We start from the raw sequence: 13,152 nt of genomic DNA, 5'->3' as shown, positions 1-13,152 counted from the left end.
CACAAATTGGGAATTATGAGTATTTTTTATTTTAACAATCCAAATATACCTTATCTGTATGCATTTCCTAATTCCTCGTGTTTTTTTTAAATTATTTCTCCATATATTGGCACCTGTTCGGCCTTGGTCATACGGTTATTCCTAACTTTTGACCATTTTTCTATTAGGTTCTTTGTCTTTCTCTTTTTATTTGTAAAGTTACTTCTATATCTTAGATAGTTCTTTGCTTTTATATTTGTTTGAATATTTTATTCTAACATACTATCTTTTGTTTATTTTTTAATGTGGTTGTTTTTAATTTTTACATTGTCAAATCTATCATGTATTTATTTATTTTTTTGGCTTCAAAAGTCGGTGTCATTTTGGGAAAGCCCTAAGTATATTATATCTTTTAATCTTCATTACCGTTTGGAAAAGGATTATTCTGAGACTTATGTTACATATTAGAAAACTAAACCTCAAAGACATTTAAAACTTGTCAATATTCACAATCTTACTAAGTGTTAGCACCAACTTTTTAATTTGTTTTTAAACCTGAGATTGTCAAGCTCCAAAATCTGCATATATGCTGTTCAATCTTGCCTTATGGGAAGCAACAGTAAGAAGGAAACCCCCAAATGATGAATCAAATGGAAAGTCAGTAGAATGGATCATAGTACCCATCACAGAAGGTGACACACATTTTAGAGCAAAGCGAAAAAATCTTACAGTAGGAATCATGAATTATGAGTTGAGAAAATGGTCTCTTATCATATAAATAGGTAGTGCTAGCCCCCTAAATATTCAAGCGGCAGTAGAAATACACGTTGATTTTAGAGAGATTCTGAAGCATCCTTAGCTCTGTGTTACCCACACATTTTCCCAAGTGGAAAGGATATAGAAGAAATTAGTACACAAGGTAGAGAAAATAGGAGCAAAGGAGCTCCGAACCTTGATGTGAGTGGCATTCAGGATTTTCTCGGATCTTTACAAAGACTCATAAATTTGTCCTGGTACATAAGATGTGTACATAAATGTAATTGCTCTGATTATCATACTTTGGAAATTGCTTGGATTCCATGAGTGAGAGATGAGGGAGCAGAAATTTTATTCAAGTCTTAGAAAGTACAGTGGGAGGTGCTAGTAGCAGTTTCCAAAGATTAGCATAACTCTTTCAGTTACGTTTTTCACTCATTTCCTCTTCTTCACAGCATTTGACCTCACTTTCCTTTTGTCTCAGGGCTATCCTCTGCATTTCTATATTTGAAAACAAAAATACGAAACATATTTTCTTCATCTGTTTTGTTTACTGAAGTATCCTCAGTAACTAACACAGTACCTGACAAATAGTAGATGCTCAGTAAATATTTACTGTAGAAATAAATATTCATGACTGAAAATTTTACTGACAAATGATAGGGATACGATAAAATACTGGGGGTATGAGATCTTCTATAAAAATATAACAAAGAGCTCAAGAATATCACAAGCATATAGTAATGAAGATAATATATTCCAAAATCCTTATTTAGTCATGTACTCATTAATTCCTTCCTCCCTATTTTCCTTGCTTCTTTCCTCCCTCTCTCTCTTTTTTCTTTCCTTTACTCCTTTTTCCAATCATTATTAGTAAAATAGTTCCCCCAAGTACTTCGTTAAGCTATTTTTGTGAAACTTCAATTCATTCCAACTCAAAATTCTCTTTGTGACATTCTTCACAGATTTTGCTAAGTGGTATAAATTTCTCCTTCTGCTATTGAAATTATTAATATATTGTATCTGTCATAAGGCAGCCAATGCCAGATATTTTGAAAAGTTAGAATGGCTTTTAGCTAGAATCTCCTGGAAAGGGGCAGAAAATTCTCTAACTCTACAAGAAAAAAAACAGAAGAAAACAAAACAAGACATTTAGGCATCAGTTGATACTCCCAGTGAATCCGGTGCCATCACTACAAGCCAATGAGGGTGTAGACGTCTCACGTGACAATCAGCAATGCTACGCCCCCAAGAGACACAGCGCTTGCCAACCTAAAGTAGAGAACACATTTAAATAGACTTTTCTTATATTCTTTTCTTTTTCATCCCTGTTCAGAAATACTCCTCTACCAATCAAAAAAATTTTGAGGCTGTTTTTGCACTGAATGTTTTCTGCTTTGAAATATGTTGCTAAACTTATCTTCTTAAATTACAAAATTAACAAGCACTTGTTACCGAACACATACAGGGGTTTGTTACCCAATGTGCAGGAAAGCCAATAACTGAAATGTCAGGCTTGTGGCAAGGAGAGGGGTTTATTATCAAAAGGCAGCTAGGCAAAGAAATGTGAGTTAAAACTCAAATCCACCTTCTCAAAGGGAAAAATGTAGGGGTTTTCATTTGGTGTTTCAGGAAAGGGGAGGGGAGCATGTGGCCTTGCTGGCTGGCTTCTTCAGCCTGTGTTTGGTCTTGAAGATTGAACGTCTTTTTTCCTTGACCCTCTGGACTTCTCTGGTTAGTTTTCATCCTGGGCCTGCGTTTGGCCTTGTGAGGCTGAATCTAATTTTTTCTTGATGTCTAAACCTTGGCTTCTTGGGAAACATAGGTGACTCATGTACTAAGGAAGGGAAGAAAGACCTGGTTAGTTTTAAACAACAGTTGATTGTGCTGAGTATGCACAGCTGCCATTAGCAAAGTTTACCTCAAAATTTTTTTCTAACTTTTAACTCGTTCATTCTCGGTTCATAGTGTTTGACTGAACATTAATCATTCGTTCTATACCGAGTTCAGCCAGGAGAGATTTACCTTTACTAGATGATCTCACAGGAAAATAGCAAGAGTTAAGAATTCTGAGCTTCATTGGCACATTGTATCCTTTGACTTTTACTTCCTACAAATAACGTAGATTTACTCAGGAAGAGACCATTAGCAGTGCACACTGAGGACCCTGATGTTCTACTCACTCCACCTGTTAAGCACGTCTGAGAGGCTGATTCTAAAGTTAGGAGAATATTTGATTTGTTCCACTATAATTGTGTGAAATAGCAAACACACTAAATGATTTTCAAGTTAACTGACCACCAGAAGTACATAAGAGATGAGAATTTTGTGAGAAATAAAGTAACAAATATATATATGGCACATGGAAAAGAAAATATCCTGAGCACAAAGAGGGGGAGAAAACGTCTAAAAATAATTTGTTTTGGAATTAGAACAAAAGTTGAGAAAACTATGTCATCATGTAATAAATGTGTTGACTGTAAAACATAAAGCAAAAAATGTAAAAGTAGAGAAAAAACTGAAAAAAGAGAACAAGTTGAGCAGAGGAGACAGATGAGAAAAAAATTGTAAGAAAACTAATACTGAAACAGCATTACAATAAAAATTGAAAAAAATTTGCACCATTTGCCAAGTGTAAAGATGATCTTTTCAATAAATGGCATTTAATAATTATCATATGGAAAATATATATGTTGACATTTAGATCATATGTAAATAGCTGTTCATATGTAGTGCAGATCTGAATGTAAGAATAAAATATAAAGCTTGTAGAAGAAATATAGAAATTTTCATAACTTTGTGTTAGATAAATATTTCCTAAACAGTATACAAAAATATTTAAGCATCAAAATTGGACATTAAAATTGCCATTAAAATTTTTATTTCAAGAATTAAAAGAATGACCATGAATAGTAGATATTTGCAGCAAATATTATTTTCATAGGCTCCTTTTGATTTAAAAAAACAAAAGATCTTCAAATCAGTAAGAAAACAAGCAAACTGACAGAAAAGGAAAAGTCTCAAGCAATCATTGCTCCAAAGAATGGCAAGTAAACATGTCATTTCTGTAAGGTACAGAAGCAGACATACTAATTTGTATTGTTAGAAGTCAGGACGGTGTGACCCACGGGACAATATCATCAAGGTCAAAAGGGAGTTCTGAAGTGCTGATAAGGTTCTGTTTCTTGATCTGGATGCTGAATATAAGGGTGTGTCAATTTTGTGAAAATTGATCAAGCTATGCATTTATAATATATTTACACTTTTTTATATGTATATTATATTCCAATAAAAATTTTAAAATGATACAATGGCCTCGTATTAATTAAAAGGTCATATGTGAATTAAAACTAAAATTTCAAGTGTTTTAATGGTAGCTTTCCCTTTTTGTGACTGAAATACTTGAGTAAGAACACATTTGTTAAAAAGCGTGACTTCAGACCATGAGTAAGCTCTGGCCCTCTATTAAAACACCATGGATGAGAAGTGTGATAATGGTCTTTTTCCTCTATCTGAAATACAAATGTAGGATGTTTGACCTTTGATATATGGTCCAAGGAGCCTAGCTATTGATATTTCCGATTAATAGGAAAAGTAGAAAAATCTACTGAGTAGGGAAGAATGATAAATCTCTCGGTATACTTAACATCGTATTGATCAGAGCAGAGTACATGGTGACCCCAAGCTGCAAAAGTCTGGGGAAAGTATGTATTTTTACCTAGGAACAATGTTAACTAAAGGAACATCAGGATTCTGTTAGTAAGGATGAAGAAATAAATCCACTATTTGTAGGTGACAAGCAGTACCTGTCATAGTCTTAAACATTAAAGGGCTCCCATAGCACTGTGGTATGTTATATGGTCAATAAGATTTCTTTGCCATAATTAACATTACCCCAGAATTTGGTGCATGGTTCCAGTTTGCTGTAATAGTGGCTAAGGCAGTTCATCCTGTCTTTGGATCTGAAAGGCTGGGGAAATAGAAGAGAGGAATGTGCTGATTGATGGCATTTATAAAAGAGCTTTGGGATATTGTGTTTAGACTCCCTATTAGATCAGGAAGTAAGAAAAGGCAAGAGAGGGATGATGTTCAGAAAGAAAGTAGAGGGGTCAGATATTTAAATTACCAATAGATATGGAAGCCAGAAAGAAGATTCACAATCAACCTGAATCAACATTCCAAACTCTTTCAGCACGTTACAGCCTCCATTGCAGAGACCCAGGCAATTGTTTACAAGCAATGAGTGCAGTGATCACGGGGCTCCAAGGATTGTGCTCCAGGTGTGCCCTCTACCATGTGGGCTTTGAATTGAGGTAGAGAGACTTTTCTCCAGTGTCTCTGTCTTAAATAGAAGCACATGCAGATTTTGTAATGTAATGTAATGTAGTGGATGAGAGCTGAATCCCAGTGGACAGCCAGAATTTACTGATTTATGACAACTGCTGAGAGACTTGAGCACAAACTGACCTTACTGTGGCCGTGTTCCTCTGTACCAGCACCCCTTGGAAGCACATTCAGTCCTACCCGTGATTGACGCCTTCCAGAGAGGAATGATTCTCCAAGGTATCTGACTCTTTTATTTTCTAAATTGACGTAACTGCCTCTGACCTTCCCATGGAAATCTTTCTACTTTGGCCTGTAAATCTCCATTTTGTTGTAAACAAACATTTAACAGCCCCTGTGAAAATTCCTTCCACATGCTTTCACTGAAACCCGGCTCTGTTTGGAATACAGTTTCTTTCTCTTGTCCTTGTTCCTTATTCTCTCTCATCTACAACATCTCAGATTTAGAGACAGGAACAGCATTCTCTTCACCCCCTCCAAAAGACCCAGACTATTGCTTCTGCACTTTTGATGCCCAGGTCTCTCACCCCTACTTTTCCCTACCAATTTTTCACTACCACCTTTATAAACATCAGAGTCTCTTCCTTATATATTGAAGACAACGCAGCTCAGAAGATTCCACTGTAACCTAAAATACCACATGACTTATATGTCCACGTGGACAATTCAGAGAGAAGCCAGAATGCATCAACTTTAAAGACTGTTCACTATCCCTTTTAGTCATTAACTCCCATGGCCACGCTCTAGAAAGATCTGATGATAAGTCTCTCGTTAGAAGCTGCTCCTCCTCTGAAATCTTACACCCTTTTTAAAACCTCACATCCTTAGATTCTTACACTTAGTTCCTTCTACAGCACTTGTTCTTTGATAATATACAATCATTTAGTCCCTGATCCCTTTATTGTCATCTTATTTCTCAGAGACTTCCTATCTTTTATTTTCTAATCTAAACACCTTAACTCTGTGGTCCCACTTCAATCAATCTTCAGTCATTAATCCTATTGTTCTTGCCTCATTTTTCTGCCCTGTCAGTGATTTTATTAATTCCCCATCATGGATCAATATCTGCCTGCTTATAATGTATACTTTGTCTGTAAAGCAGAGTTCAAGATAATCACACAGGGGTGCAGACTGGTGTCATTGAAACCTGCTGTCATCTTCAACAAGTAGGCCCCCAGTGTTGCCAGGAAAGCATCCTTTCTCTCTATAATTATCTCCCATTGTCATTTCCAACAGTGACTATTTCAAAACATCTCTTACTCCTCAGACTCACTAACCCAGAACCTTCTCCATTCCTTCTCCTGGAAGGCACTTAATTCTATTTATAAAAACAAAAAAGATCTTGTTAGAAATTAATAGATGTTTCAACTTCCTGCCTTCACATTCTGAAAAATTACTGAAATCTACACCAATCATTTCCTCCTTCATTCCAATAAAATTGGAAATAATTGTTCCTCCTTGTACCAAAACTTGGCCCTTCTACCTCTGCTCCATATTCCAGTCCTATTTGTCTCCTCAGAACATCGATCCATTGCTTATAGATCTTTCCAAGAGCATGTAAATATCCGAATGTTCAAAAACCCTACTATTACCATTTCAACATCCCTGTCGAAACACCATGTCTCTTTCCTCTACTTCAGAGTTCAACCTCAGGAAAGAGATTTCTATATTCAGATTTCCTTCTTCCTTGTCTAACCTTCATGCCTCATCCACTACAGTTTAGCTTCTGCTGAAAAGACTCAAATCATGATCTTTTTTGGTGTTAAAAATCAATGGACACTTTTTAATAATCATCTTACTCAGTAGACATTTCTTCAGCATTTGCTCTGTTGGACATTCCTTCCTTCTTAAAACTCCTTTGGCCTTTTCTTTCAGAACACCCGTCATTTCTGATTTGCCACTTACTACTCTGGACTATCCTTTGAAGTTTCCTTGATACTTTTCCCATTGCACATCCACTCAGTGTTTGTGTTCCTTGAGGACTGTCTTTAGTTTCCATTCTCTTCTGAGTTTTGCTCTGAGTGTTTGTCTTGGTGAAATTACATCTACTCTTAAAAGGTGGGACTATCTCATAGACAACATAGAGGCAAGGAGTGGGGCTTGGAGTCCAATAGAATTAGTTCTAGTCCTTGTGTGTCCTTGGACAAATTAACTTCATAAGACTTGATTTCCTTTCTATTAAGTGAGGGTTATATCTACTCTAAAGGGCTATAGTGCTAAATTATCAGTGGTTAATAATGTGGATTCTTGAATCATACTAATGCGACAAATTCCAGTTGTCATTTATTGTGACCTTGGACAATTCACATCCTTCCTTCCATGCTTCAGTTTCCTCGTTTATAAAATAAGGATGATGATATGATCTACTTCATAAGATTAAACAATGCTACTTAATTCATAAAATGAAAGATCCTCTTAATAAGTAGACTCCTGAAAACACTCTCATCAGATTACAAAACTGAGAAATTCAGGTCTAGATGGGAGCAGCAAGGAGACTGGGCACAAAAACCTTCAGACTCAATTTGTGTCTATATTTGACCTCTAGAGGGCGATGTTGCATAAACTGGAAATGCCGCCTCTAACAAAAGTTCTACCCCACTCTTAGAAGCCTCTTTACCTCACAGCTCACTGTGGGGCACATTCTGAGTAGACTCAACACCGGAAACAGTCATTGTCAAGGGAGCAACTCTTACTAGTAGTCTGTAGAACTTACCTAAACAGGGATCTCTTGAATCTCAGATTTTCTCAGTTACGAGGACTCAGCATACTCTGGCATATTCCTTCCAGCTCCTCAGGGAAGATCTTCCAGGATAATATAGCTCTCAGCTTCCTCACTGCCTGGCCATGTTCTCAGTGACCATTCTGCTGCTTGGAATGCTCTTAACAGTGAGTAAGTAACATTGTAGTTCCTGCTCCTGCCTCCATAGAAGGTACATTGTTCCGATTAAATCTGAATAGCGACACTGTCTCCTTACAGATAGATCTGTCTGTCTTGTTCTCACTGACTCAGTATTGATGTTTCAGGAGGAACTGGAGCCCAGTCAGTGACCCAGCCTGACGACCACATCAGTGTCTCTGAAGAAACCTCTCTGGAGCTGAAGTGTAACTATTCTAGTGGAAATCTCTATTTCTTCTGGTATGTCCAGTACCCCAGCCAAGGCCTCCAGCTTCTCCTTAGGTACTCTTCAGGGCCCACCTTGGTTAATGGCATCAAAGGTTTTGAGGCTGAACTTAAGAAGAATGAAACCTCCTTCCACCTGAGGAAATCATCAGCCCATTTGGGTGACTCAGCTGTGTACTTCTGTGCTGCGAGTGACACAGTGACTGAGACTGCAGGGGGAGCTGAACACAAACCTCATGAGACACTGGAGTTTTCAGAGATTCAAGGACACAGCTCAACCTGTTTTTAGCAAGGTCTCTCATTTGATGAAAGTGAGCAGAGTGGGGAGCAGAGCCCTGGGGAGCACTTGGCTCCTGAGAATAAAGAAGAATTTCAATGTGTTCTTTGTTTTACTACTGGGTCATGGTAAACAAGCCCTAGAACAGAGAAACGTATATGGATATTCTCCTTCAACTTGAAGATGCTGCATTCTAGAGGTTCAGGATTCTAATTTAAGGTGACCAATACTGACTTCTGATGTTTCACCTTCTGAACTCATCTCCAGCATGCTCCTCTCGTTACCTTTTGCTTTTCAATTGATAGCACCTCCATTCTTTCAGTATCTCTGGTCATAATCTCAGAGTTGTCTTTGACACTTTTCTCTTGCTGCTTACATCTGTCAAATTAATAACAGAAATCTCATGAAATTGGAGTTGGGAGGCCCAAAGGGGGAGCTCTCATGCCCTATATCAATAGCAGAGCCCAATAGTAAGAAGACAGACTTCCTCTTCTTGATCAGCAAGAAGCTCAGCCAATGAGATACTCTCAAAACTCAGTCAATGAAAAGCCACTATGTGTCAAACCCTCAATTCTTCCAATGGGCTCTATTTACAATAGCCCTCCCAACTGCCTCTTCCCTTTTATGAAAGAGTTTCTTTTCCCTTGCTGCTGATGGACTTGCACGTGGGTCACCATGATTGTAGACCCAAATTGCAATTTTTGCTGATCCCAAATAAACCCATTTTTGCTGGAAAAATAAATGGCTGTCTGCTTGTTTAAGGTACACAGATCTAATCTGTTATGAAATCCAGTTGGCCCTATCTTAGAAACTGATCCATAATCTGACCACTGCCGCTATTCCATGCTACCTCTTTGCTCAAGTCACACTCATCTCTCAAGTGAATTACTGACACCCACTTTAAATATAACGTCATAAATAGATTAAAAGTAAAAGCAATGAAAAAGATATCCATGCAAACACTAATCTGGAAAGGCTATATTAATGTCAGACAAAGTAGACTTTAGAAAAGCAAATATTACAGAAATAAACAGGGACAGGACATAATTATAAAAGGACTAGTTTACTAAGAAGACGTAACAATGTGAATGTGTACACCCTTAACAACAGAGCTTCAAAATACTTGAAGATAAAACTGTTAAAACTGAAAGGAGAAATAGACAAATATACAAGTACACTTGGAGACCTTGACCTTTTTTGCTCAATAAGTAATAGAGTCAGTATTTAGACACCAGCAAGAATACAGCAGACCTGCACAACACTATCAAACAATTTGACCTTACTAATATTTATAGAAAACTTCACCAAACAACAGGAAGCAATGCTTAGAAGGAAATTTATAACAGTAAATGTTTACATTACAAAAAGGAAAAGTTTCAAGTCAATAACCTCATCTCCTTGGGTACGTCTCAGGTGGTGATGTCCTACATAGAAAAGAAAATTCTCAGAAATCCAGGAATCACTAGTCTATACTGAGTTCAGGAAAACTAGAGTATTTTTGGCTGTTACTGCACCAGGTACCCAGCTAGAAGATATTGTGCCTTTTACCACTTACATCGCTTTCCTGTGCTGACAGATTAAATTGAGATAACCTTTATTCACATCAGATGCCACAATTGTGGAACAGGTCATGAGCCTTCCTCGCACGTTAATGGTCTCAGAAAGAATACAAGAAAAGTTGACTCCATTATCTTTTTATAAATTACCAGTTATGAAGATGATCTGCCACAAAATGAATGTTGCTATACACATGATGAATTAAGCAGAACATTATAGGGTGCCTTACAATGCATCTATATAATTTCACACAAGGCGAGACATCATTAACAGTTACTTGGAGCTGTGCAACTGTGCTTTCCCTTAGCCTTTGAAGGGACAGGATCATGAATGTTCAAGTCATTCAGTGGGTCAAGTAGAAACAAGTAAGACTAAGAGGGGAAACCACGCCTCAGGCTAGGCCACAGATTAGCTGGGAGCAGCATGCCAGGAGTCGATGTGAGGCGGACATAGCCCTTCTCCATTGCGATGTGCCCATTCTTCTTATAACATTTTGCTGAGTGTATCTCAGTATAAAAATATAACAACATGCTGACATTTCATTTACCTGCCAGAAGCATTTGGAACATGATAGAACAAAAGAATCAGTTTTTCTGTATTCTATTTGATCAGTATTGTGTGAAAATCAATTTTTCTTCTGTAGGTGGATCTAAAAGGGTATACAGGAACTCTGTGCTTTCTGTTCAATTTCTCTGTAAACCTAAAACTGTTCTGAAAATAAAATCTATTAGCTTTTAAAATACTAATTTTCATATAGAAGCTAAAAAGAAAAAAGAAAAGTCAATTGTATGAGCTCCATTTGATGGAGAATATTTACTACAAGCAACTCAAATCATTTCCTACTTTCTTGCCCTGCCTACCCTCTTCAGCTATTTTTCCTGGTGCTTCGCTTCTCTAATTGTGTATTTACTGTGCAGAATATTTTACGCAAGACTATTGGCATATATTTGTAATGCAATTATTACTAAAATATGGAAAGTAGAAATTATCCCTGTTAATTAAAGCAATATAATAAGTCATAAAAGTGGGTAGTTTTATGGATTAGAAGGACATGTGTAAACGTCTCAACTCTATCAATTGAATTACAGTGAAGAAGTTGATAAACATTTTAAATCTCAGTTTCATCATCTGTATACTGTGATAATAATAATGATAATCCTTGCAGAAGTTGTTTTAATGATCAAACAAGAAAATATCTTTCAAGGGCTTAACTCATATTCTAGCAGAGTATACACACAGTAAATTTTTATAGGTGAAAAATGGAGGCCCAGAAAACACAAATGATTTTTGTCTTGATCACACATCTAGTACACTATGAAGAGTGAACTGTTTTCTGAACATTCCTGGCTTTGAATTTAAGCCAAGTATTTTCAATTTATGTTACCACTGGTGCATTATCTGACACACGTGTATTGAGACTAAAGGATAGGCAGAATGGAAGTTCTGAAACAACAGAACACGTGTCATCTGTTCAGATATCCAGCCACATAGATAGAGATTCTCCTGATCCTGTTGAATACTGGGCAACAGACCGATGGAGAGAGCCAGGCACAATTTTCTCTAACCTTTGACTCATTTGTTGTCCTAGATCTGAGTAACATCTCTCGAAGGTTATAAACAACTTGTTCTTTACAGCTACTTCTCCTTGTGCTGATGAAATGGACAATCATTTCTCTCTGTCCTGACACAGCCCTGATTATTAACTGGGGTCAAAAAAATCTTTTCTTCTGCTACAACATCAACTATGTGCAAAGTTTTCTCTATTTTCCCAAGACTGTGTGGAAGGCAATTGGTAAGAGATGAGACAAAGACAGTTAGATTTTTTCCATTATTCAATGGTTGAGATTCTACATAAGTGAAGTGGGACACTGGCAGTTTACCTGCCCATCTCTCCTGCATTGTGTGAGCTTCAGTTCACTAAAACCTCAGTCTACAACAGCTCTTCAAGACTTCTCTCTCTCCCACTGTCAGCTGAACAGTATTTCTGGGGTTGACTGAGCTCACTGTTATGTCTGAGATCAACTGGCTGTTGGCTGGTCCAGAACGGCCTTGTCCAGGATAACTAAAAATACTCTTCTCCATCTACCTCACCTTCCAGCAGCCTAGGTCAGGCATAATCTCATGGTAATCACGGAGGAGCCGGAGCAAGAGTTGAAACATGAGAGTATCTTTTCAACTTCTGCTTCCATCACAACTTGCAATACCAAATTGGCCAAAGTAAGTCTCAGATTCCCATATTATTTCACAATGTATTATACATGCATTGTGTTAATACATATGTATTATATATATGTACCATATGAGTATCTATATATCTGTCTCTCTATATATAAAACACATACACACACAATTTATGTATATTCCACAACAGTCGAGGCTGTTTGGAAAAAAATAGTAATATAAAATGACATTATATACTATATTTTAATATATAACATATTTATCTATATATGTATTTTGTATATTTATTGCATAAGGTTATATATTATATTAATTCAATTTTTTATTATTTATTTTTAATTGATTTTTTTCCCACTTTTCCCTATTTCTCCTGCCTACTAGCACCTCACAACCACTTTTCTGCTCTCTGATTGTATGAGTTCAGTTTTTTCTTTAAGATTCTACCTACAAGTGATATCATGCAGTTCATTTCAATTTCAAAAAATTTGGAAATCTGGATGAATATCAGTCTAGTTATTTTATTTTACATTCATGTTCATAACAAAACTATTTTAACACCCTAAGTCAATGAATCAAATACCTTTCTTATTTTAAGATATATTTTAGATGATTATAAATTATTCCAACCAGTTGTAAAGATCTGTTCCAATGGACATTTCTCACTCCAGTTGCCATTGTACTTACCCTATTTCATGTTTATGTATGAAGGGGGCGATAACATGGGAATATATTGATGCCTTCTCCATATTCCTAAGGCAATAGGAAAAGACATACCAGAAAAGCAATTCTACATACAATTTCATCCCTATTATTTTTGGTCAAGTTCTTCATACTACAATATTAGCATTTCATTCATTCCCACAGTTATCAATCTATACCCTTTTCTTATTTGGTATATTTGAGAAGCAGCATTCATAAAGAGCTACCTTCTACAGTT

General features: G+C 36.7%; 1 gene segment (V, D, J or C); it reads left to right on the top strand.

The window, feature by feature from the left end:
• The first annotated feature begins 7,923 nt into the window (after positions 1 to 7,923).
• On the top strand, positions 7,924 to 8,489 carry LOC124235022 (T cell receptor alpha variable 8-4-like). The segment is given in 2 exon segments: positions 7,924 to 7,969; positions 8,104 to 8,489. Coding segments are annotated over 2 exon segments (432 nt in total).
• Positions 8,490 to 13,152: the final 4,663 nt, after the last annotated feature.

This window comes from Equus quagga, chromosome 2 (assembly GCF_021613505.1).
Source record: "Equus quagga isolate Etosha38 chromosome 2, UCLA_HA_Equagga_1.0, whole genome shotgun sequence".
Classification (NCBI taxonomy): domain Eukaryota; kingdom Metazoa; phylum Chordata; class Mammalia; order Perissodactyla; family Equidae; genus Equus; species Equus quagga.
The sequence above is the reverse complement of the archived record's forward strand: the minus strand, read 5'-3'. Positions and strand labels throughout refer to the sequence as shown.